At 37.1% G+C, this 27,296-nt stretch overlaps 1 protein-coding gene across 1 annotated transcript in view; it reads left to right on the forward strand.

Moving 5' to 3' along the window:
- Positions 1-18,410, forward strand: part of LOC133333825 (galactose mutarotase-like) — a gene marked incomplete at its 3' end in the record, with an annotated part of 31,700 nt that extends 13,290 nt beyond the window's left edge. The window contains exons 3-5 of the mRNA XM_061542139.1: positions 8,191-8,564; positions 17,982-18,223; positions 18,308-18,410. Coding sequence (XP_061398123.1) covers positions 8,191-8,564; positions 17,982-18,223; positions 18,308-18,410 — 719 coding nt within the window. The remainder of the gene's footprint in view (positions 1-8,190; positions 8,565-17,981; positions 18,224-18,307) is intronic.
- Between the last annotated feature and the right edge of the window lie 8,886 nt (positions 18,411-27,296).

The following is a 27,296-nucleotide window of genomic DNA, read 5'->3' on the forward strand; positions in this document are numbered from 1 at the left end:
TCTCCATTCTGTCTGTCTGTCTATAAAGACTGCTTTTATTCGGCCTATGAAGACTCACATTAACTCCCCTATAAATACTCTCTTCACCCTGTCTGCAAATACACTGCCTTCGACTCATCTACAAAGACTTCCTTCAGCAAGTCTATAACGACTACCTTCAGCTCGTCTATAAAGACTGTCTTCAGCTCATCTATAAAGACTCCATTCAACTCTATGAAAGACTCACTTCAAGTCGTCTATAGAGACTCCCTTCAGCAAGCCTATTGAGACTCCCTTCAGCTCGTCTATAAAGACTCCCTTCAGCTCGTCTATAAAGACTCCCTTCAGCTCGTCTATAAAGACTCCCTTCAGCGCGTCTATAAAGACTCCAATCAAATTGTCTTCAAAGACTCCCTTCAATTTGCCTTCAAATACTCCCTTCAAGACTCAATACTCCCTATAAAGACTCCCTTTAGATCATCTATGAAGGACTCTCTTCAGCGCATCTATTAAAGACTTCCTTCAGCTCTTCTTTAAAGACTCCCTTCAGCTCGTCTATAAAGACTCCCTTCAGATCGTCTATAAAGCCTTCTCTTTTGATCGAAGTTCTCCACTTTGCTAAAAATACCCTTCCCCTTCGGCTCCCTTTTAATGATAATTAATATATTTTGACATTGTAACTAGTTATAGTGATTGAAAGTATCGCATGGGTTCCTAGTTCCTCATATACCATTTTCCTTCTGTTTTATTGTTTCTATATTTTACACTTCCTTAACAATGAAATAGTTTAAGAAAGAGAGAAAGAATAAAAAACTTATGTCGCACAATTAAATACTTCGAATAAAACTAACAACTCTCATTATAGAAACATTAATAGCAAACACCACGAGTGAGTGGTGTATGTGTGGGTGTGCCTTGAACAAAATGACATATTTAATGAAGTGAAACGCCAAGCAATTTTGTAAGTTACCACCATAGCGTAACTGCTGTGAATGTATGTGTGTGAGTGTGTGCGTGTAAGTCCTTCATCACCCAGTTAACTGACCATAATACCAAAATGCTATTTCATGCATAACCAGCACCAACACCAATGACACTTTAAAAACTATTTAGTGGCCAAGTGGAGCATTTTCTAGAGGTCAGAAGATATAAAGAGAGAGAGCAGGGGTGTGTAAGAGAGACAGAAAAAAACTACATAGAAAACAAAAACTATTCATGGTCAAATGTCCGCACCATTAATCAGAAATTACAAAGTTTGCATAATACAATATTACGATGAATTTCGTACAATTCCGTACTGCTACGAAACTTTGCCATTCAATTTTCGAGAACATCAAAGTGGTCGTTTATTTTGCTGCGCTTCTCTTTGGATTTTTACTTTTTTGCTTCGGCGAATGATGATGATTTGTGTGATGGTAATCTCATTGATGGTTAAATAACTTTTGATTGCAGAGGGTCAATCACAACATAATCAGGATGGGGAACACACCAAACTAAAAGTTTAATCATGGGGGTGTTTTTCGGGAGATTTGACTGATATTTGGTAAATGTTTTTTCCAAAAGAGAATTTTCCTCATACTCTCAACTCATGGATGCTCTTTGTGTAAAATTTCGAATCACAAAAATAAATTGTCGTTTGACAACCAGTTGCCTTCTCTTTGACTGCTGCAATTTAAAGTTAATCTTTGAACATTTGCATTCATATATTTTTGGGGTAGTTTTTTGTTAGCTCCCCTTGAACAATGATGCAACATAAACAATTGAAGAAAAATATTTTCCAAAGAATCGCATAAAAAACTGCTCCTAGAACACCAACAGAAAAAAAATATTGGACAACTTTTTTTCTTTTCCCTCATTCATTCAAGTTAGACACTCATCATTTTGAAGACGAAATCTTTTTCGACAACTACACTTCAGACCAACAATTTGTTACTTTCGCCCAGTTTTTAAAAGCAGCATCCTTCTGTTACTGCTGCATCTGCATCGTATTCTTTTTCTACTTTTCGTTGGTTCGTTTGTTTGTTCCGACCACCATTTGGTTTTCGGTAATCGTTTTTTGGTCAGCTTGTATGCTGTTGTTGTTGCTACACCAAACTGTTACAAACTCTGATTGGCATGATGTTGGCATTGAGGCCAAAATGGCAACACTAATTTAAACCGTTTACAAGTATTTTGGATTGTGGCGTTTTGCTGGGTCTGTCTGTCTGCTCGAATCTTTCTCTTTCTATCTATAAATCTTGTAACAAATGATAAAACTCAGAGGTCACACAAAAATATCATCAGTGGGGGAAAATATGGAACAAAAAAATTGTCAGACACTCAAGGGCTAACATAAAGTGTCACTTAATGTTTTCAGTGTATTCTCGTTAAGCCGCAAGGGGTGAACAGTGGTTTTGTGGACACAATAAGTGAACTTAGGTATGTCCCATGCTGAGATATATTTTTCAAGAAACGGGGAAAAGGTATAAAGACTGCCTCCTACTCGTCTACAAGGACCACCATCGGCTCATCTACAAAGATTGTCTTCAAGTCGTATATAAATACTTCCTTCTTCTCGTCTAAAATCTTTATAGACGAGCTGAAGATCGTCTTTATAGACGAGCTGAAGATCGTCTTTATAGACGAGCTGAAGGGAGTCTTTATAGACGAGCTGAAGATCGTCTTTATAGACGACTATAAAGACGCCCTTCAGCTCGTCTATAAAGACGATCTTCAGCTCGTCTATAAAGACGATCTTCAGCTCGTCTATAAAGACGATCTTCAGCTCGTCTATAAAGACGATCTTCAGCTCGTCTATAAAGACGATCTTCAGCTCGTCTATAAAGACGATCTTCAGCTCGTCTATAAAGACGATCTTCAGCTCGTCTATAAAGACGATCTTCAGCTCGTCTATAAAGACTCCCTTCAGCTCGTCTATAAAGACTCCCTTCAGCTCGTCTACAAAGACTCCCTTCAGCTCGTCTATAAAGACTCCCTTCAGCTCGTCTATAAAGACTCCCTTCAGCTCGTCTATAAAGACTCCCTTCAGCTCGTCTATAAAGACCGTTTTCAGCTCGTCTATAAAGACTCCCTTCAGCTCGTCTATAAAGACCGTCTTCTTTGTGGAGAAGCTCCTCTATTCTATTGCACGTGAAACCACTGTGCGTAGCGTTGACAGCACTGGTCATTTCATAAATACTTGGTTGGCAACCAGTCATCTTAAATGTCTGATGGTGACGATGAACATAAAGTCAAATAGTCAATTTTTGTTTCCACTCGCCCTCTCTCTCTCTCTCTTAATGGTTTTTTACCACTTGTGGATCCTCTGTTTTATTTTGAGGTCTGAGTGGGGGTGTATATACTCTGCAACAAAGAAGACGGTGGATGGAGGTAGGTATTATGGAGACAGTAACTGAACAGAAAACTGCATCATGCCAAAGCCAATAAAACCTCAATGCACAAAAAACCAAGTATTTGAGGGGGGAGGGAGGAGGGTGAAGGGAAAAATAAACATATTTTTCGTTACACTTCAGCAAACATAAGTGCGGAATGCTGGGTTTCCTGTTCTGTTTTTTTGGTGGTATAAAATTTGACAAATTTGAAAATTTTATGACAGGGTGAGGGCAATGAATTTAAGGGAATCGGAGGTAGTAATATCGGATGATATAATCAATTGCAATGAAAGGTATAATTTTTAAATTTTGACTTGCTAATCAAGGGGAGGATATTCTAAAAGGACATAGTAATTATGAAAAATGGTTCTGATGCTTCGTAAATTTTGAGTTCCTAGAGATAGTGCTTATATAATTCGAAAAAATATTTTTTATTTAACCTCACCTAACCAATAACTAAAACCCCGCCTCGTTTCAACATATAATTGCATTGTCTGTTTGTATGCATGTGTGTATACGTTTTTTCCAAAGAATTTTCACCCCGAGTAGAAATAATTTTTTTGACATAAAGAGTTCATTTTCTAGCCACCATTGTTTGTCATGGTTGCCGTAGCCGTTGGTGTTGATTTTTGCTACCGTTTTGATTTTCAGCAGCAACAATTCAAACACACAAAGGCACACCCGCACACACTCACACCCAGACTCACACAGAGATTCATTGGAACATATTCTTTTGCTCTTTTCATTAAACTCTCACCCACTTAGCCAGACAGCTGGCCAGCCAAACAACACCACCAACAGTGTTCTATGAAGACAGGGTAAACGTCATCTTCCTCATCATCATGGTGTGTTGTCGTTCACATCGTCATCGTCAAGTTTTACAATGACCACTTCCGTTTGTAAAAGAGTGGGACAAAAAAAACAAGAGGCAGTGGTGGTATCCAACATTCCACCCACGACCACATCCAACATCCTTTCATTTCGTAAGCAATGGTCAGCGGAGAGGAAGGTTTGTGTTTTTTTGTTTTGCTGTCGTTGTTGCGAACCACTTGTTTTGTTGCCTTCTGGAGATTTGCAACATTACCGCCAACGGCAATTTCAACAGAATAGCAGTAGTAGCCGGCAACATCAACAGTAACGGCGGCCACAACCACTGCCCCATACACAACCAGCCAAACCCTTTGCACGAGAAATGATTTGTAAAACGAGCAAAACATTGATGGTGGGATGCTTCCATCCCTTTTTTGGTTGGTAGCAACAATTTTTGTTGTTGTTGTCTACGAACATTGCACTGCAGTGGCTGCCAAAAAATATATATCTAAGATTTTCTTGTAGCCGGATGTAGTGGGTGCCGGTTTTGAAGCAACAAAATAAATGCAGACCAAAAAACACGGAACTGCGTTGCAACTTAATTTTATGAACAAAAAAGGGACGGGGGTTATGTTCGAAAAAACTTACTGTCATAATAATTTGTCATATATTGTTGGGAGGAAAAACAAATAATGTGATGTTGAGTCAAAATGAATTTAAAGTGAGACATCACTTTGTTAATTTAATAAATAGTGTCGCTGCCACCAGCAGTGGCAACAGTGGGGTGGATAGGTATGGAATATTTTTACAAGGACCACCAAATATATTTTTAAGGACCATCCATCCAAGGCGTGGATTTTTTAAAGAATATTTTTTCAACATGCTTACTTACTTAGCTGGCTTCTGACAGAACTTTCGTTCCATAAGCCGAGCTTAAAAAAAATTTCCAGGCGCGTCGGTCTTTTGCGCAGTTTTTCCAATTTGAAAGACCATATTCCGCAATGAAAGACCATATTCCGCAATGTTATCTTCCACTTGATCTTTCCATCTTATTCGTGGCCTTCCCCTTCTGCGTGAACCATCAACTGGTTCGCTTTTATATGCCTTCTGGGCTGGGGCATCTTCATTCATTCTCACAACATGACCTAGCCAACGTAGTCGCTGCAACTCAATACGTCTAACAATGTAGATGTCCGAGAATAGCTGATACAACTCATGGCGATATTCACCGTTAACGCAGATCGGCCCATAGATCTTTCGGAAAATTTTTCTCTCAAACACTCCAAGAGCTGCCTCATCTGCTTGCGTAAGTGGTTGTGGTTTCGTCCCTTACCAAGGGGAGAGTATGCCTTCTGCATGCTCTCCAATTGGTACAGCACTTTGGTCCTGGTGCGCTGGTGGGCGCATATCCGCCTGTGGCTCAGAAACTGCGAGGTACGCCTATGGGCAGGTACTCGCATTAAACACTTTCAGATACTGCGTAAGTACCCATGCTTCAGAAACGTATAACAGCACGGGTAGCAACAGCGTCTTGTAGAGTGTGAGTTTGGTCTGGCGGGATGTGGCCTTGCTTTAGAGTTGCTTACTCAGACCATAGTAGCATCGGTTGGCCATCACCATCCTTTTCTGAATTTCAAAACTGATGTCATTCGTTTTATTTATGGCGGTACCAAGGTATATAAAATCTTTGACTACCTCGAAGCTGTAGTTTTCAAGTTCAACAGTTGGTCCGAGTCTACTGGACGTCTTACGCGTTGATACCATCAGCTTGGTATTCTCGCCGTTTACTGCCAGACCCACTTTGGCAGACTCCTTCTCAATTCAAAGGTGGCTGTTATCGCTCGCAATGTTCGACCCATTATGTCGATGTCATCGGCGCAGGCGAGTAACATGTGTTGTTTGATGTACAGAGTGCCATTTCTGTTCACTTCTGCCTCTCGTATGACCTTTATCAGCAGGATGTTAAAAAGGTCACACGACAAACTGTCACCTTGGCTGAATCCTCGTTCAGTATTAAAGCGCTCCGAGTGGTCGTTTCCGTCTTTAGCTGCTGATCTTGTGCCTGTTAAAATTATTCTGCATAGCCGAATTAATTTTTCAGGAATGCCAAATTCAGACATGGCTTTATACACCTCTGAACGGATAGGACAAAAGGCTCCTTTTTTGTGCACGTCCAATAATGTCATTGACCATTGGCTTCAATCGTTCACTCAACACACACCTTTATAGATGCTGGCACATAGGTTCCAATCATTGAGTTTATATTCTTCTAGCCAAATTGTACTAATCTGCTGGTGTATGCTCCTTATCAGCATCTGACCACCAGTCTTCATTAGTTCGGCTTGTAACCCATCGACACCTGCTGCTTTATTATTCTTCAGCCGATTGATTGCTATTCTGACTTCATCTAGGCTAGGTGGTATACACTCTATACCGTCATATGTTATTGGTTCTGGGGTATCCACTTCACTGCTACTATTTGTTAACAGAAGTGTTTCAAAATGCTCCTTCTAGATACTCAGCACGCTGTCTGTATCTGTCACCAGGTTTCCTTCTTCCTTCTCTACAGGCGGATTAGCCTGCACCAAAGCCTTCGGTTTAATGTTTTTCCCGTTGGTAGAATTTTCGGACTACATTCTGACTCCTGTACATCTCGATTAGCTCACGCTCACGTTTTCTTTGTTCTTCCTTCTTTTTTCTAAAAATATGTTTCTCCTCTCTCTTTTTCTCCCGATAGTTCTCCATCGCATTATGTGTTGCTACTGTCCGCAGGGTTGCCCTATACGCTGCGTTTTTCATATCAGTAGCATTACGACACTCCTGATCATACCACGGATTTCTTGATGGTGGTGTTGCTTTTGCTGGAATTTGTAGGGAGTGGGCAATTCTCTGCCACGGTGCTTCTATATTATTATCGGGACAAGGGGTGCTTTCGTCAAACAGTTGGGTAAGTTGAGCGGAGTAGCAGAAGCCTATTGTTGAATTTTCCGACGGCGGGACCAAAGATATTTTTCCTTCCGATTTTTGCATTAAAATCTCTTAGCAGAATTTCCTCATTGCTAGGGCAACGGTATGTCTTTGGTCTGCTCATCTTTATCTTCGGTCGGAGCATGGGCGCAAATGAGATATGGATTATAGCAATTCGCTCATCTACTGGAGTGAATCTAGAGACAAGGTCTTTTATTCTCTTGTTAATAAAAAATCCATAGCCAAATGCATGTCTCGTTTCATGGCAGCTATAATACAGGGCGTAATCTTCTGATTTACTTACGCCAGTCCCTTCCCATCGCATTTCCTGTAAGGCAATAATATCGGCTATGTACTTCTTGAGTACATACGCCAAAGCGAACACTGCGGCTGTTCTGTACAACGAGCGCACATTCCAATTGCAGATCGTTTGCGGGGGTCGTCAACATTAGGTGGGTGCGGTTTTCTTTTTCTTAGCTTTTTCATAGTAGGTACGGTTTTAAGAGTGTGGGAAACTAACCCGATGCCTCAACCCATTTTTTATAGTTCTTATGGGTGAACTGGCGGCACATATTGCTCACTATTTCATCGGGTGATGAAAATAGGTACCCCAGGTGACACCACAAAAGATGTGGATTTTTTAAAGAATATTTTTTCAAGCCTTACAAGAGGCGTTTTTAAAGAATATCTTTTCAAGGCCTTACAAACGGCGTGGATTTTTAAAGATTATTTTTTCAAGGCCTTACAAAAGGCGAATAATTTTCCAAGGCCTTTATTAATTTGTCTGCAAAATGACAATTTCAAGCTCCCATTCCATAATTTCAATTAGCGAGTCTTTCTGATTAAATTTGCTAAATGTTCCAAACCATTCTAAAAAAAAACTTCAAAATCAAATAAACATTAGCACCACCATGCAGATTTGATCCGCTCTAATCCATCGCCAGAAGAAAACCATATCGTTCATTATGCATCTTCGAATTGCTTTTATCATCGTTTCCTCTGAATTGCTTTTTTTGAAATGAGAGTTGATTTTTTTCTGTTGTTTTTGTTGGTCTTTTTCCAGGTTATCAAACGTCAACAAATCCATATTTCGGTGCTACCGTTGGCCGTGTATGCAATCGTGTTGGCAACGGTCGTTTCACGCTGAACGGTCAAGAGATACAGGTCTCTCGTAACCTGAACAACAAACACCAATTGCACGGCGGCTTTATTGGCTTCGACAAAGTCCACTGGTCGGTGGTGGGCCGCCATCAAGACGGTGTAACACTTCAGCATTGTTCACCGGATGGCCATGAAGGATATCCGGGCGAAGTAACCGCAACAGTCAAAATCTCATTGACCGAGGACAATTGTCTACATCTGCTGATGCAGGCAAAGACGACCAAAACAACGGCTGTCAATATGACAAATCATAGCTATTTCAATTTGGCCGGACATGTAAGTACGACGATTCGATTCAAATCGAATCGATTGATGCTATTCGCATTACGTTTTCAGATTAAGGCATATTTTTTCCGGCTGTGCTGCAGTTGGAAAATGACATGCACACATGATGACGACAATGAAGGAATGGTTTGCTTGGCTAGTTGCCGGGGCATTGAGCACATATGTTACTCTGCTCGGCCTCGGCAATAGTTTTGCCATGATTGAGTTGAGGATTAGATTGCAACAGAACAGAACACACGATAAAATCTTCTTTTGCAAATAGGAAATGGTAGGGAATTCAAATGAAATTGAAATTGTCGGAAGAATATGTTAGAATGTTATCAGCACCAGAAAGAGGGATGGAAGGGGGTGGGGGTTTAGGACAAGCAAACCTGTACGGACAGGTTATACACGGAGCAAAAAAACACATGTCGAAGAATTTTTCCGCATAAGGTGGACAAAAGAAAAACATCGCAAACATAAGACTAAGATTTATGACCAGCATGTCACCAACAATCGAACATGTTCGGACATTGTGCAGCTTAGTGGAAGCGGATGGCTTCATTGAAATGCACCACGCATACGATTCGATAACCGTTGCAAATTGAAAATGTCAATTTTATAAAACACCCCATTGCAATTTTATTCAAATTGTATTAGGAAATCTGGAAAATAGATATATTTGTTTTATTGTTAAGCATGAGCTTTGTTTCCGGGACATTTTTAAGGTGGGAAATATGAATAAGGACTGCTTAAGGACCACTAACACAAAGTATTCTTATAGATCCCCAAAAGATATTTTCATATAAACTAGAAGGCTTTCTTCTTGGAGACCAGAAGGGTTTCTTCTGTAAGACCAGAAGGTCTTCTCATAGAAGACAAACTGTTTTTCTCAAAAAATCTAAGACAATCTGGTCACCTATTGATCGTGTCATAGAATACCGAAAAGACTTCTTGTAGAAGACCAGAAGGACTTCTTCTAGAATACCAGAAGGTATTTTTGTAAAGGCCAGAATGTCTATAACAATACCTTTTGGTATTCTACAAGAAGACATTCTGGTCTTCTATAAGAAGTTAAAATGTCGATTTAAAATCCTAACAGGTCCCTGTAGAAACTTCTGACCATCGTCCATCATGTAATTTTCTTTGGCGTTTCGTGTAAACATTTATGTTGTATTTAATTTAAACCTAAATGGTCCGAAGGGATACTTCTGTAAGACCAGAAGGTCTTCTCATAGAAGACAAACTGTTTTTCTCAAAAATGTAAGACTTTCAGGTCATCTATTGATCTTCTCATAGAATACCGAAAGGACTTCGTGTAGAAGACCAGAAGGACTTCTTCTAGAATACCAGAATGTCTTTTTGTAAAGGCCAGAATGTCTATAACAAGACCTTTTGGTATTCTACAAGAAGACATTCTGGTCTTCTATAAGAAGTTAAAATGTCGATTTAAAATCCTAACAGGTCCCTGTAGAAACTTCTGACCATCATGTAATTTTCTTTGGCGTTTCGTGTAAACATTTATGTTGTATTTAATTTACCAAAGTTGCCCGAAGCACCCTTTGAAAACAGCTGATTTTTCTTGCTGTTCATTTGTTAGGGGAAACGAATATGCAATTTTTTTGTAAACTTCTGTGAACAACCGCTTAATGTTTCTGGGACTCTTAAAGAAAAATATTTTGTTGAGAATAGCCTGTATAAGCAGCTGGTTCTCTTTCCTTAACATTAAGACGAGAAATAAATTATCTGAAACACCCTGTACCAAGCATCTGATTTATCTTCCTGATTATTTTTTTATTTATTATTTTAAATATATATTATTACAATATGTATGTTTTGCCTCAGCGTCTTCAAGACCTTATTGAGGCGAATTGGTTTATAATATAAATCAAAATACGTGTTTTATCATATGAAAAAAATATTGATAAAAAAATAAATAACATTAAAAAATAAATTACGTTAAAAAATTACGTTAGAAGCATTTCAATATTACTTAATAAAAATGACTTTATCTCTTTTTTAAATAATGAAATTCTTGTTATATTTTTTATATTATTGGACAGGTGGTTAAAAAATAAACATCCATTATGCTCAATTTTTTGTTTCGTTAATTCCAAACGACATCTTTTTACTCTTAAAACAGAATTATTCCTCGTATTGACAAGCGTTTGACTAATTTCAAATTGTATTGACCGATGGCCGATATCATGGATAACTTTAAACATATATGTCAGCACTTGAAGTTTATAAGTACCATGTATAGGGAGAATAATTTTTGCAATATGTTTGTAGAGTTCTGTTGTGGGGTAAAATCTCGACAAGTTGAAAACAATTTTTAGTGCTTTATTTTGAGTACTTTGCAATGATTTCAAGTAAATATTATTTTTATGTGCATATATCATTGCCAAATAGTTAAAATGACTTTGAATTAGTGAATTATATAACAAAAGTTTCGTTTTTACATTAAATGTATTTCTGAATTTATTTAGGATACCAATAGCAGGCGCAACTTTTTTTCTTAGTTCATCCATATGTACATTCCATGCCAAATTATTTTGCATATGTATGCCAAGATACTTTAACATTTGGCACTTAACAATTTTTAAATCTCCAATTTGTATATGAAATTCTTGATCATATTGTGGACATCGAGGTCGAAATCTGATCACTTTTGTCTTATTTGTATTTATTACAAGTTTGTTTACTCTACAGTAACCCATAATTTTAGCAGCATCCTGTTCCATTTGTCCCTTTAAAATAGCAATATAATGATATGGATATAGTAGGGCAATATCATCCGCATATTGAACTAATTTTCCATACAGATTCATATTGGATATATCATTAACATATAAAGTAAACAGCAGCGGTCCCAGAACACTCCCTTGTGGTACACCATACTCCACAGTCCGAGTTTTACTTTTTGCACCATTAATTTCAACAAATTGTTTTCTATTCGTAATATAACTTCTAATCAGTTGCAACGCATTACCACTAATCCCATAATATGGAAGTTTAGACAGCAATATTGTGTGATCTACAAGGTCAAAAGCTTTAGAAAGGTCATAGAACACTGCACCAACTCCTCCAAAGTTTGCATCCAAGCCATAACAAATCATATTTACAATATTGACTACAGCATCCTGCGTTCCGCTTCCTTTCCGAAACCCGAATTGCATTGGATACACCTGCCCAGTCTGTTCAAGATATGTTGAGAGCTGTTTATGCAACAGTTTCTCAAATATTTGATCAAATGATGACAACAAAGCTATTGGCCTAAAATCACATGCTTTATTTGCATTTGGCAGTTTCGGTACTGGTACAATTTTAGCTATTTTAAGAACATCTGGATATATACACTTGTTTAGCATATTGTTGAAATTTAATAATAGGTGCTCCCAAATATAATTTTTAGATGTATTTAAAATTTTACCTGATATTTCATCATGACCAGGACTTTTGCCATTATCAGCGGTTTCGATAAGGCTCATAATATTATTTCTGCTTTCAATATTGAACGAAAAAGTTGATGCGCATCTTGTTAAGGTACAGAACTTGTTAATGTTGTCACCATCCGTATGAATAATTTTGTTTTTCAAGATTTTGGGAATATTTAAAAAGTAATCATTGAATATATTACATTCTATATTATCGTCATATACTTGTTCATTGGCTTCATTGATAAGTTGAATAGTATGCTTATCCTTTCTTCCTAATTTCTTCTATAGATAAATTTCAATCTATATTGAAAGGAACACCCTTTAATCAGATTTATAACGCTGTCATGGGCAAATAAAATTTGGTTAGTCAAATTTTTATTCAAATGAAAACCCTTCGGAAGTTTTTAAAATTGAATTTTAGAAAAACAATGCGATTACAATGTAGCGTGACTTCAATAATCGTTTTCAAAAGCTAAGAGCAAACATGTTATAAAAGATAAGAAGTCTTCTTATAGAAGACCAGAAGTCCTTCCTATAGAAGACCAAAAATATTTCCTTCTTATAGAAGATCACAAGGACCTTTTATACTTTATAGAAGGATGCCGGAAGGTTTTTTTGTAGATAATCAGTAAATCTTCAGGCAGATATTATTAAGGAAGGCGGGGTGGTCTTCGTTTAAGAAGATTATTTAATTTTGCTTATCGAAGATTATAAGGCCTTCTTATGAGTGACGTTTTTTTAGATTAAAAGTTATTTTTGTAGGATATAAGTAATTCTTTTTATAGTTAATCAGAAGTTTCTCCTTCTACAAGCATTTATTAACCACGCCTGTCCTCAGATGAATTTCTAAGTTCCCTTTACGAATCCCCTTTACTTAAAACAATGGTCGGTCGTCAACCCCTTTTTAAGTGTGACATTAAAATTTTATTTAAAATGTAATCCCCTTTCCAATCCGTTGTGTTATTTAAAAATCAATGTAATATGCAGAGATTATGTCATTTTTATGATATCAAAATTACATAATTTAATTAATGATGACAATGCCCTTAGATGAGAAATACTCATAATCCCCAAATCAAAATCAATGGTATTTAAATGTAATTTAAAAGTCCCCCCCTAAACTGAATTTGATGGATGACTAAGAAAAACATTAATGAGTCACACAGAAACAACAAAACCAATAAATAGGAGTGAAATAGGGTAGGGGAAAAGTTCAAGTCGTTTAAAATATATAAAATCAGAATACCGACTAGGAGTCAACTGTGTGCTTATTTGTTGTAAAACTGATTTGCCGCAAAATTTTAATTAGCACGTTAGAATCGCCTAGTCTATAGAGATGTACCCTCGGTCTATGGGCATATAGTGTTATATGGACTTATAGTTATGGTTCTGTTGTATGGGATCCCCAATATACAATTTATTCCGATAAAATTGAATCAGTGCAGAAACAATTTCTAATTTTTGCGCTGAGAGGTTTACATTGGAATAGTGACTTTGTGTTGCCTTCTTACACTAGCAGGTTAAAATTAATTCGATTGCCAACATTAAAAAGTAGACGTATTATGTTGAACACTATGATAGTAATTAAAATACTAAGCGGTAATATACCCTCAGACTTCCTAATTTCATCCATTAGAATAAATGTTCCTTTTCGATCAAGTAGATATTATCAACCATTATACGTAGATTTTCATCGCACAAATTATTCTATGGGAGATCCACTTAGTAAAATGTGTATTGATTTCAATTCTGTGTATTCTAACGTAGACTTTTGCATGAATATAGACCTAATAAAATCTAATATAATCATATTTTTAAATGAATAATACAACTTAATAACTAACTGGCTGTTGAAGTAGATTTCTGTAGCTGGTTTTCTATCCCTTCTCATATTCCATCATAATGCGGATTATGATGCGTACGCGATCCCTACGAAAGGGGAGGTCGCCCCCTCGGTCGGCAGGGGTGGGAAAGTGAGGCGTGGGAACGCACGAAAAAAATAAAAAAAAAAAAAAAAAATATATTATAAGTTAACAGGACCACCACTTTGTATAGATGTGGTTTCAGATATGGGTATTTTTGGGTACTTTCTTCTTGCTATAATTTATCCGTTCACACATAATCAATTTGTACCAAATATAGTACCACATAGTACACATAAGTAGGGGAGACTACTTTTCGATATGAAGCTCTCACCGTACATCACTAGTTTCGATACATAGGTATCGAATATCGAAATAAATAACTGACACAAAGTTTGAAATTTCTAGCTAAGAAGCTTATTTAGATACACAGGTTTTTGTATTTTTATAGATGTTTCTGTAATATTTCAATTCCACTTCGTAAGTATTTCGCGTATAAAACTTTTTAAATTTTTAAGACAATATTATTAAAAAGTGGTTAACTACGATGTGTATTATTATAGAAATGTTTAAAAATATAATGTTTTTAAAAACTGATCGAAAAAAATGAAAAAAACTATAAAAAGTACATTCGGGGTACATTCGGCATTTTAAAGTGGGGTACATTCGGCCATATACAGATTGTGCAATATTATTTCCTTAAAATGTTTTTGAGTTTGTCTTTAAAACTAATCCTTTAATATGGTTCGAAATTGCACACATAAAATCAAACGTGCTTGTATTGACGAAAATGCGATAGAAAACCCTTATTTCTGATGTTGTGTGTGAGCTTAAGATGTAAACGTACGCCGTTAGAAAATAAAGCCCTATAATTCAAACATTGTGTGGCGTATTAAACCAAATAGAGCCTTTATAGGATCCGAATTTCAACCAGACTGATAGCGATGACAATTACCCGGCTAAGAATATAGTGCCGAATGTGCCCCATCAAATGCCGAAGCTACCCCGGGTTGGGGCACATTCGGCGAATTTGACTTTTTTTACAAAACTGTAAAATTTTTTAACTAATACTATTTTTTTATATCTTTTTGGTACTATTTTTTATAATTAAGTGTCTGAGGACAATAATCAGCCATAAAGTTTTAATATATGTTGAATAAGTACTGAGATATAGAGCTCTAAAAAAAAGTGCCGAAGGTGCCCCAGTCTCCCCTACTATCTCAATTCTATCTTTCAACAGCAGCCATTATTCTAAATTTTAGGTATCTATGTCTCCGTCCAACCAATTCCAAATTGTACCAAACCTAGTGCCGTTTACTACTTTTCGTACACATAAATAAGAATTTCCAAAAAATGTCTCTATGTCTCTCAATCTTCAATAGTAATCTTAATTCCAAATTTCAGGGTTTCAGCTCTATCCTTTCAAGCAAAATCCAAATTCTACAAAATTTAGTACCATAAAGTACTTTTCGTAAATTACGAATTTCCAAAAAATACGAATTTCCCGAACGACTTCAATCCTACACAACAACAGTCATTATAATTCCCAATTAATCCAACTTGCACCAAATTCAGTACCATTTTGTACTTTGTATACAAATAAGTACGATTTATTGAAACCACATCCCTACATTAATACCAGTTTCCAACCTGAATTCCATATAAAATTTCAAGTTTCTATATATATATATATATATATATACACCCAAATGTAGTAAAAATTAGTACCTTTCGTACACTTACTTACTTAATGAGCTGGCTTGTTACAGAACGGTTGTTCCATAAGCCGAGCTTAAAAAAGATTTCCAAGCGCGTCGGTCTTGTGCGCAAGTCCACCAATTTGTAAGACCACGTTCCAATATGTTGTTTTCTACTTGGTCTTTCCATCTAATTCGTGGCCTTCCCCTTTTACGGGAACCATCAGTAGGCTCATTTTTATATGGCTTTTGAGCTGGGGCATTTTCATTCATCCGCACAACATGGCCTAGCCACCGTAGTCGCTGCAGCTCAATACGACTGACTATGTCGATGTCCGCGCATAAATTGTAAAGCTCATGGTTCATTCGACGCCGATATTCACCGTCGACACAGATCGGCCCGTAGATCTTTCGGAGAATTTTTCTCTCAAACACCCCAAGAGCTGCCTCATCTGCTTGCGCAAGTACCCATGCTTCCGATCCATATAATAGCACGGGTAGTATCACCGTCTTGTAAAGTGTGAGTTTGGTATGGCGGGAGGTGGCCTTGTTTCTAAACTGCTTACTTAGACCATAGTAGCATCTGTTGGCCATCACAATCCTTCTCCGAATTTCAAAACTTATATCATTCGTTTTATTTATGGCGGTACCAAGGTATATAAAGTCTTTAACTACCTCGATGCTGTAGTTCTCAAGTTCCACAGTTGGTCCGAGTGTACTGGACGTCTTGCGCGTTGATACCATCAGCATGGTCTTCTCGCCGTTTACTGCCAGACCCACTTTGGCAGACTCCTTTTCAATTTGTTCAAAGGTGGCTGTTACCGCTTGCAATGACCTTTTCCACGACAAAAGATCACACGACAAACTATCACCTTGTCTGAATCCACGTTCGGTATTGAAGGGCTCCGATAGGTCCTTTCCTACTTTAACTGCTGACCTTGTGCCACTTAAAATTATCCTGCATAGCTGTATTAATTTTGCAGGAATGCCGAACGCAGACATGGCTTTAAACACCTCTGAACGGATAGGGCTGTCGAAAGCGGCTTTATAGTCGACGAATAGGTGGTGTGTGTCGATATGTTTTTCGTGGGTCTTTTCCAATATTTGGCACAGAGTGAAAATCTGGTCAATGGTGGATTTGCCAGGTCTGAAGCCGCATTGGTATGGCCCAATAACGCCATTGACCATTGGCTTCAATAGTTCACACAGCACACTGGATAGTACCTTATATGCGATGGCAAGGAGACTTATTCCTCTATAGTTGGCACATATCGTCTTGTCTCCTTTTTTGTGCACGGGACACCGGATGCTGAGGTTCCAATCATTGGGAATGCATTCTTCTAGCCAAATTGTGCTAATCAGCTGGTGCGTGCTCCTGACCAGCATCTGGCCACCAGTCTTGAATAGTTCGGCTGGTAACCCATCGGCTCCTGCTGCTTTATTGTTTTTGAGCCGAATAATTGTTTTTATGACCTCATCTTGGCTAGGTGGTATACACTCTATACCATCATCTCTTATTGGTTCTGGGGTATCTTCTTCATCGCCACTATTTGATACTAGAAGCTTTTCGAAATGCTCCTTCCTTTCGTACACTTATAGGTCGAATTTCCAAAAACCCTTTTGTACATCTTTCTAGCTTCGCATCAGTGACCGACATTCTAAATTTTTAGCTCTTCCCGTTCGCCTAATACAAAGGGTACCATATTTAGTACTTTTCGTACCCTTCTAGTTCGAATTTCCACTCACGCCTACACACCAACAACAACCCACACTCAGAATTTCAAGCTTCTAGCTTTAGCCGTTTCGTCTGGGCGATGATCTGTCGGTCAGTCACTCACTCACTTAACACAAATCTATTTTATATATTAAGATAGGTACATTTTTTTCAAAGACCATTTCTGGGAAAGTACCAGAAAGGGTGGGCCAATGGGTTTCATCTTCGGACTTTATCTAGTATTCCATTCCTTCGAACTTCCGACAATTGTTTACAGAAAACTCAGTCACGTAATTACCCCTTTTAAAATTTAAATTATTATACATTCTCAAATTTTGTATGAATAATACTAAGCAGTCAATTTATCTTTACACACCAAGATGATAATTACCGATTTATAAACATCATTAGCACTTTCCTACAATCAACTTCGAAAAACAGATCATCGACTTACATTGTCATTAGATAACCGCAATCGTGGTGAAAGAGACACGTGTTTAACCGCAACAATATGTATCTAAGTAATACCCATAGATAAAATCAATACCACAAAATTATCGTAAGCCATTAATTGGCAAATAATGGAATGTAGTAATATGACACCTGTCATATAAAAGAAAATGTTGATCGATGCTCCACAATCCAAATTACCTAATTAAATTCGTTACAAAGTGGGAACAAGAATTAAATTGCTTCTGTTTTTCTTTCTTCGGCAGGCAGCTGGCAAGGAAGCCATCTATGGACATGAGGTAATGATTAATGCTGATAAAATAACCGAAACCGATGATGACTCCATACCGACTGGTAATTTTACATCTGTCGAAGGTACCGCCTACGATGTCAGGAAGATGACCAATCTGGGTGAAGGCATAAAGAACTTATTGCCCACCAATGGTTATGATGACAACTATTGTGCGGATAAAAATTATGATGGCAATCGTATTAATGTTATTGGAAAGTAAGTTAAAATGTAACAGATTTTTTTTTTAATTTTCAATTCTCGATACAATTTCTCTTCAATTCCATATAAAATTATTTGTAGAGTCTTTTATCCCCCCAATGGCCGTTGGTTGGAAATTGCCAGTAATCAACCTGGAGTACAATTCTATACCTCCAATGGTATGCCCGATACTGAAAAGGGAGAGGTAAGCCCAACAAGAACACCAGTATTGTATTACATATATATATATATATATATATATACATATATATATATATATTGTATAATATATCGAAAGCCTCAATTCGCCGAAAGAAACATATCATTCAACATAAACGTATTAAGAGGGTCTAATTTTTTTACATTTTATTCTACGAAATTACACAGCAGCCACCACCATTCATTGATGGTGGAAAATATTTCTGTTTCCAATGAAAACAAAAAAATGCATCGAAATCCTTGAATTTGAAAAAGAAAAACTTTTTTTCTTGCCTATCCAACATCTACAATAGCAACAACAGAATGCACGTACTTGTTTTCCTATATGCGGAAAACTCCAATCAAATGAAATTAATTAAAAATCTATAATCTGCAAGAGTATGCAGATTTTTTCCGTTGAAAGACATAAAAGAATTTAGCATGGGAATAAAAAAACAACAATTACAACCACATAGACAAAATGGGAGTAAAACAAGTCAAATCGTCGTAGAGTTCGACCAGGCCGAATTGTTTATACCCTCCGCAACGGCGCGTGCATTCAAATTTCTTTAAATCAATATGGACCTTTATATGGGTATTATTTTCAAATTTCAGACACTGAGGTTGGAAAACTGCGGTTGGAATTTTAACGTACCGCAAAAAAAACTGGACATTTTAAGGGTTTATTTAAATAATTTCTGGTTTTTTATTCACCAGGAATCCGACATGTTACATGTGGGGGCCAATTCGATGAGAAATGTAGGTTAAAAACTTTACAATAGTGAAAATGAGTCAGGACTTTTATGTGGGTGCTATATTTTACTTGGACCAATATAGAACATTTTTGGCAATGACGTGTTTTACCCTCCAATTACAGACACAAAAATGGGAAAATACGGCAAAAACAAACCTTTACAATTGTCACAATGGGGACCTTTCCTTTGTTTGGGGGCTATGTCAAAATATTGACCTATATTGATCATTATCTGAATATGTATATGTCAGCCTTCAAAAACCGTTATACACAACTGTGGGAAAATTTTGTTAAAGACTTCCATATGGACTGGTACCGGTATATGAAAGCCATACCAAAACATAAAGCTATATTGAAAAGTTTTGATAAGAAGATTGAGCAACTCATGAGAACCCAAATGTCCCAAAATATTGAATAAAATACCATTATATGGTGGCTACCCGGAAACTTGGTCAATATTGATCATTTTTGATAGCGAGATTTTTTACTTACTTAGCTGACTTGTGACAAAACTTTCGTTCCATAAGCCGAGCTTAAAAAAGATTTCCAGGCGCGTCGGTCTTTTGCGCAGTTGATCTTTCCATCTTATTCATGGTCTTCCCCTTCTGCGTGAATAATTAGCTGGTTCGCTTTTATATGCCTTCTGGGCTGGGGCATCTTCATCCATTCTTACAACATGACCTAGCCAACGTTCAATACGTCTAACTGCAGTTCAATACGTCTAACAATGCCGATGTCCGAGAATAGCTGGTACAACTCATGGTTCATTCGACGGCGGCATTCACCGTCAACGCAGATCGGCCCATAGATCTTTCGGAGAATTTTTCTCTCAAACACTCCAAGAACTGCTTCATCTGCTTTCGTAAGTACCCATTCTTCAGATCCATATAACAGCACGTGTAGTATCAGCGTCTTGTAGAGTGTGAGTTTGTTTTGGCGGGAAGTGGCCTTGCTTTTGATTTGTTTGCTCAGACCATAGTAGCATCTGTTGGCCAGCACTATCCTTCTCCGAATCTCAAAACTGATGTCATTCGTTTTATTTATGGCAGTACCAAGGTATATAAAATCTTTGACTACCTCGAAGCTGTAGTTCTCAAGTTCCACAGTTGGTCCGAGTCTACTGGACGTCTTGCGCGTTGATACCATGCTTGGTCTTCTCGCCATTTACTGCCAGACCCACTTTGGCAGACTCCTTCTACATTTGTTCAAAGGTGGCTGTTACCGCTCTCAATGTTCGACCCATTATGTCGCAGACATGGCTTTATACAGCTCTGAACGGATAGGGCTGTCGAATGCGGCTGTATAGTCGACGAATAGGTGAGAGATATTTTGCTCAATGAAAATATAACATTACAGACAATTTGGTTAAACTACTAGGGTTACCCCATGCGGGCCACCCCAAAACATGGGTCAATGTCTGGTCAATTATCATGCTTTCAATGATCCTAATATCATATTAGATTATGTTGAAAAAACTTGCCAAAGCTTCAAAATACCTAATATTGAGGTGTACTTTATACGGGACTACCCCATAAAAAATGGACCAATATCGAGAATTTTTAGTATGAAAATTGTTGACACATTGAAAACCCAAAATGCCAAATTAAAGCGAAGTTTGTTGTAAATGTGTTCAAAAGCTTCAAAATAAAGAATATTGTCGGGTACCCTAAAAAGTTGACCGACGAGTATGGCTAAATCGACATAACTCTTTTCATAGAATGGTGTCTCCAGAGATTTGAATCCATTCTGTTAAAAACCGTGCTCAAAAACTCCAAAAAATCCACTATTTGAGGCACCGTTACATGCGAACTACTATAAAATATACCTATATTGAGAATTTGTTGTAGGAAAATTGTATACCCACTGAGAACTCAAAATGCCAAATTAAAGCGAATTTCGTTCAAAATGCCAAATTAAAGCGAATTTCGTTGAAACAATGCAATGTATTTACGAAATTTCCAAGCTGTATCTCCAATATTGCCAAATTTCGAATGATTAAATCGACATAGAATTTTTCCAACGATTATTTGCAAACGGAATGACAATTTTCATGGAGTGCAGTACGGTTATAGCGAACTAGTAGGGACAAGCGGACACATTATATGATACCCCACACGACAACTGTAGTTTAACTTTCAGTTGAGCTAAATTCTGAGCATGGTTCTGAACGTTAACATGGGTTAAATATGAGTATATGCCCTTAAAAAATTACTTTATCCCGCATATCAGTTCGCTAGCCTCTATCACTTTTATATTATGTTAAAAGTCAACAATCCCATCTTTGGCCAGAACCGGGCTTACATCAAAAATTTTATTAACAATGGTCCATAAATGTGAACTGACGAGATCAAAAACAGTATAAAATTCTCTGTCGATTTAGCTATGCCCGTCTTTATGTCTTTGAAGTGTGATAGTAATATTAATATCGCCCAATATTCGGTACTCTCATCATTTCCGCCACAGTAGTAGATGTGCTGTAGTATTACGGGTTTTTGGCATTTAGGCTTTCTATAATTTAGCAATCCGGGTACTTGGAGGTTGAAGAATATATTTGCAGAAAATATGCAACACAGGATAAGCCTAAGGTTAAGGTTCAGTTTCATTATCGGTATTTTGAAGATTTTAGATGAATTTTCTTAGCAAAGAGGCTATAATTTGGCATTCCGTGTTTTTAAGGTATGAATGATTTCTTTGCAGAAAATATTAAATATTCAATATTTCGACAGAATCTATATACAATAAAGGTTCCGTACCATGGGTTCATGTTTTGACATAGGTCCTAGGTTCATACTTTTGGCCGATTTCCAAACCGGTTACCCGGTTATTTGACCCGCAAGTTCGGGTACGGGTACCCGGTTATATCCGGATGTTGGCTTCCGGATTCCGGGCGAATAAAAGGAAAAAATCAGAAAATTTTCATTGTAACAGACAATACACATACCACATGGTGGAGGGTATAAAGAGTTCAGTCCAACCATAACATAACGACGATTTTTAGCTTAACTCTAGTTTAGTAAAAACGATCAGATTTTTCTGAAATTTTTTCCAGAGGTATGTATTTTTACCCTAATTATGGGGATATTTTTTTCTTGGGGGACGTACCCGGTTATTTGACCCGGAAGTTCGGGTACGGGTACCCGGTTATATCCGGATCTACGGAACCGGTTAATGTAATATGGGTATCATTTTAAAGGTTATAAAAATACCTTTCCATTGAGTGGTAATATAATGGAGATATAGTAAAAACCTGGGTTTTGGTCCCCGATTTTCTCAAATAGACCACAATTTGCCCTTTCCGAAATGGTGCGATATGTGGCTGTATCTGTTGTGGATCAAAAGATATGGGCTTTAGAACCCTACAAAAGCAGGAAAATTCTGTCGCGTAGCCGGTGCTGGTATCTGTCCATAGGAGAAAGTCGAAGGCCAGCTACACAAAAAATATTCTACTTAGAAGGAGTTTCTGTCGCGTAGCCGGTGTTGGCATCTGTCCATAGGAAAAAGTCTTAAATTACCGGCCGAAGGCCGGTCACCCGAAAAAAATATTTTATTTAACAAGAGATTCTGTCGCGTAGCCGGTGTTGGGGACCAAAACCCAGTTTTTTGACTATATCTCCAAAATGGTTTGAGATAATCCCATCATATTACCACTCAATGGAAAGGTATTTTTATAACCTTTAAAATGATCCGTAGAACCGGATATAACCGGGTACCCGTACCCGAACTTCTGGGTCAAATAACTGGGTAACCGGGTACGTCCCCCAAGAAAAAAAGATATCTCCATATTTAGGGTAAAAATACCAACCTCTGGAAAAAATTTCAGAAAAATCTGATCGTTTTTACTAAACTAGAGTTGTTCCCGATTGTTTTATTCGGTTCGGTTTAATATCAAGAAAAATGTGTGACCAATGATTTACGTCGCGAGAAGATACAACTGAACCGAGTGTTTGTGGAATCTCAAAAAGTGATCGGATGATTTTTGCTGAAGGTTTGTGGTTTTATCATAGATCATAGAAAAATCCATGTCCGCTTGCTAAAATCACTATGATCCTAGCCACATCCTCCAGCCAGAGTGTATGCCATTTCGTACTTCCATTGTCCATGTTTTGTTTTACATGGGTTACACATTTACAAGTTTTTAATATGTTTACCACTTGTGCCTGCAGTATGAGAAGAAGTGGACCTATTCGTCCCATCTTCGGACGAATCGGTCCACTTAATGTTTACCCTTTGAATTTGAATTAAATTTGGATTAAATATTACGATGTGTAAAGTTTGGATGCAACCGGTTGAATCCTTCGAGAGCTATCGTGGACGGCAGGCGGACGTGCATTTTTATATCGACTCCAAATTTTCTGATACGAATTTGGCCCAAAGAATATTGGGGTCTAAAACCAATATTTCGATAATGCACATTTTTATTGCAGCAAAGTATATATACCCTCATTCGCTACCGCCCCTAATAAGTAGCTCAGCCAAACGCTTTGGGTAAAAGCTTCTAGATATGCTGTTAAAAGTTCGCATATGTGCAATTTATTGACCAATGATGCCTAAATTAGTGTTAACTTTTGCTGTGCTGTGTTGTTGTTGTTATTATTATTATTTTTTTCGTTTTCCCTTTGTCCATTTTGAGTGCGGATGCCCTTTTTTGCAGTTTATTTTTCCTTATGATGGTTCACCATGGATCCCTTCTCACATTTGGCTTAATTAAAAACTTCAACTGTTTTAACAAACAGCCAACAACAAATACCAACAACAACAACACATCATCTGTTTACAGGCAAAACAACGAACGAAAAGCCGCAATGGAGCTATCAAAATATACAACTCCAAGCGTTCGACCACCACAATTCTCAGCGTTTTTCTAGATGATTATTTTGAGAAACTACCATAAATGTTTTTATGCATGCTTAAAATAAGTTTTGAAATACTTGTTTTCCGTTTTTTTTATTTTGCTCTGTTTTATTCATCTTTTTTTGCTGTTGGTTTGTTTATTTGTTTGCTGTTCAATCGTGGAATTTTTCTTTTGGCTCCTGCTGTCGGTCGGTGTAGTTGTGGCTATGGCTGTTGCTGTTTTTGTTGTTGTTTTTGTTTTATTGACTGTTTTACAACCAAAACAGCTTCAACTACCAATAATGGCAAAATACAGAGAAAGAGAGTGAGTTAAAAGCCAATTTCACATAGCCATCCATACAGCCAAACAAACACTACAAACAAGTCAACAAACAAAGGTAACAACAACCCTGCTCTCCAGCACGTAATTTGCTGTTGGCTTTATTATGATATGATGATATGATTGTGGCTTATAGACATATAATTTACTGTGGATTGAAACGAAGTCAATCGATCACATTTGTTTTTAAATCCGCGAATTTTGTTGGTCCCAGATAAAAACAAATTTTTTAAATTCCTTGAAAAAATGTTCTTTAAAAAATCCACGCCTTGTCCCTTGAAAAAATGTTCTTTAAAAAATCCACGCCTTGTCCCTTGAAAAAATGTTCTTTAAAAAATCCACGCCTTGTCCCTTGAAAAAATGTTCTTTAAAAAATCCACGCCTTGTCCCTTGAAAAAATGTTCTTTAAAAAATCCACGCCTTGTCCCTTGAAAAAATGTTCTTTAAAAAATCCACGCCTTGTCCCTTGAAAAAATGTTCTTTAAAAAATCCACGCCTTGTCCCTTGAAAAAATGTTCTTTAAAAAATCCACGCCTTGTCCCTTGAAAAAATGTTCTTTAAAAAATCCACGCCTTGTCCCTTGAAAAAATGTTCTTTAAAAAATCCACGCCTTGTCCCTTGAAAAAATGTTCTTTAAAAAATCCACGCCTTGTCCCTTGAAAAAATGTTCTTTAAAAAATCCACGCCTTGTCCCTTGAAAAAATGTTCTTTAAAAAATCCACGCCTTGTCCCTTGAAAAAATGTTCTTTAAAAAATCCACGCCTTGTCCCTTGAAAAAATGTTCTTTAAAAAATCCACGCCTTGTCCCTTGAAAAAATGTTCTTTAAAAAATCCACGCCTTGTCCCTTGAAAAAATGTTCTTTAAAAAATCCACGCCTTGTCCCTTGAAAAAATGTTCTTTAAAAAATCCACGCCTTGTCCCTTGAAAAAATGTTCTTTAAAAAATCCACGCCTTGTCCCTTGAAAAAATGTTCTTTAAAAAATCCACGCCTTGTCCCTTGAAAAAATGTTCTTTAAAAAATCCACGCCTTGTCCCTTGAAAAAATGTTCTTTAAAAAATCCACGCCTTGTCCCTTGAAAAAATGTTCTTTAAAAAATCCACGCCTTGTCCCTTGAAAAAATGTTCTTTAAAAAATCCACGCCTTGTCCCTTGAAAAAATGTTCTTTAAAAAATCCACGCCTTGTTGAAAGGATGACAAAATGAGAAAAATGTTCTTTAAAAAATCCACGCCTTGTTGAAAGGTTGACAAAATGAGAAAAATGTTCTTTAAAAAATCCACGCCTTGTCCCTTGAAAAAATGTTCTTTAAAAAATCCACGCCTTGTCCCTTGAAAAAATGTTCTTTAAAAAATCCACGCCTTGTCCCTTGAAAAAATGTTCTTTAAAAAATCCACGCCTTGTCCCTTGAAAAAATGTTCTTTAAAAAATCCACGCCTTGTCCCTTGAAAAAATGTTCTTTAAAAAATCCACGCCTTGTCCCTTGAAAAAATGTTCTTTAAAAAATCCACGCCTTGTCCCTTGAAAAAATGTTCTTTAAAAAATCCACGCCTTGTCCCTTGAAAAAATGTTCTTTAAAAAATCCACGCCTTGTCCCTTGAAAAAATGTTCTTTAAAAAATCCACGCCTTGTCCCTTGAAAAAATGTTCTTTAAAAAATCCACGCCTTGTCCCTTGAAAAAATGTTCTTTAAAAAATCCACGCCTTGTCCCTTGAAAAAATGTTCCTTAAAAAATCCACGCCTTGTCCCTTGAAAAAATGTTCTTTAAAAAATCCACGCCTTGTCCCTTGAAAAAATGTTCTTTAAAAAATCCACGCCTTGTCCCTTGAAAAAATGTTCTTTAAAAAATCCACGCCTTGTCCCTTGAAAAAATGTTCTTTAAAAAATCCACGCCTTGTCCCTTGAAAAAATGTTCTTTAAAAAATCCACGCCTTGTCCCTTGAAAAAATGTTCTTTAAAAAATCCACGCCTTGTCCCTTGAAAAAATCCACGCCTTGTCCCTTGAAAAAATCCACGCCTTGTCCCTTGAAAAAATCCACGCCTTGTCCCTTGAAAAAATGTTCTTTAAAAAATGCACGCCTTGTCCCTTGAAAAAATGTTCTTTAAAAAATCCACGCCTTGTCCCTTGAAAAAATGTTCTTTAAAAAATGCACGCCTTGTCCCTTGAAAAAATGTTCTTTAAAAAATCCACGCCTTGTCCCTTGAAAAAATGTTCTTTAAAAAATGCACGCCTTGTCCCTTGAAAAAATGTTCTTTAAAAAATCCACGCCTTGTCCCTTGAAAAAATGTTCTTTAAAAAATGCACGCCTTGTCCCTTGAAAAAATGTTCTTTAAAAAATCCACGCCTTGTCCCTTGAAAAAATGTTCTTTAAAAAATCCACGCCTTGTCCCTTGAAAAAATGTTCTTTAAAAAATCCACGCCTTGTCCCTTGAAAAAATGTTCTTTAAAAAATCCACGCCTTGTCCCTTGAAAAAATGTTCTTTAAAAAATGCACGCCTTGTCCCTTGAAAAAATGTTCTTTAAAAAATCCACGCCTTGTCCCTTGAAAAAATGTTCTTTAAAAAATCCACGCCTTGTCCCTTGAAAAAATGTTCTTTAAAAAATCCACGCCTTGTCCCTTGAAAAACTGTTCTTTAAAAAATCCACGCCTTGTCCGTTGAAAAAATGTTCTTTAAAAAATCCACGCCTTGTCCGTTGAAAAAATGTTCTTTAAAAAATCCACGCCTTGTCCGTTAAAAAAATGTTCTTTAAAAAATCCACGCCTTGTCCCTTGAAAAAATGTTCTTTAAAAAATCCACGCCTTGTCCCTTGAAAAAATGTTCTTTAAAAAATCCACGCCTTGTCCCTTGAAAAATGTTCTTTAAAAAATCCACGCCTTGTCCCTTGAAAAAATGTTCTTTAAAAAATCCACGCCTTATCCCTTGAAAAAATGTTCTTTAAAAATCCACGCCTTGTCCCTTGAAAAAATGTT

Source organism: Musca vetustissima, unplaced genomic scaffold (assembly GCF_032173495.1).
Source record: "Musca vetustissima isolate MV318-11 ecotype Yass unplaced genomic scaffold, APGP_CSIRO_Mvet_v1 utg49110, whole genome shotgun sequence".
Classification (NCBI taxonomy): domain Eukaryota; kingdom Metazoa; phylum Arthropoda; class Insecta; order Diptera; family Muscidae; genus Musca; species Musca vetustissima.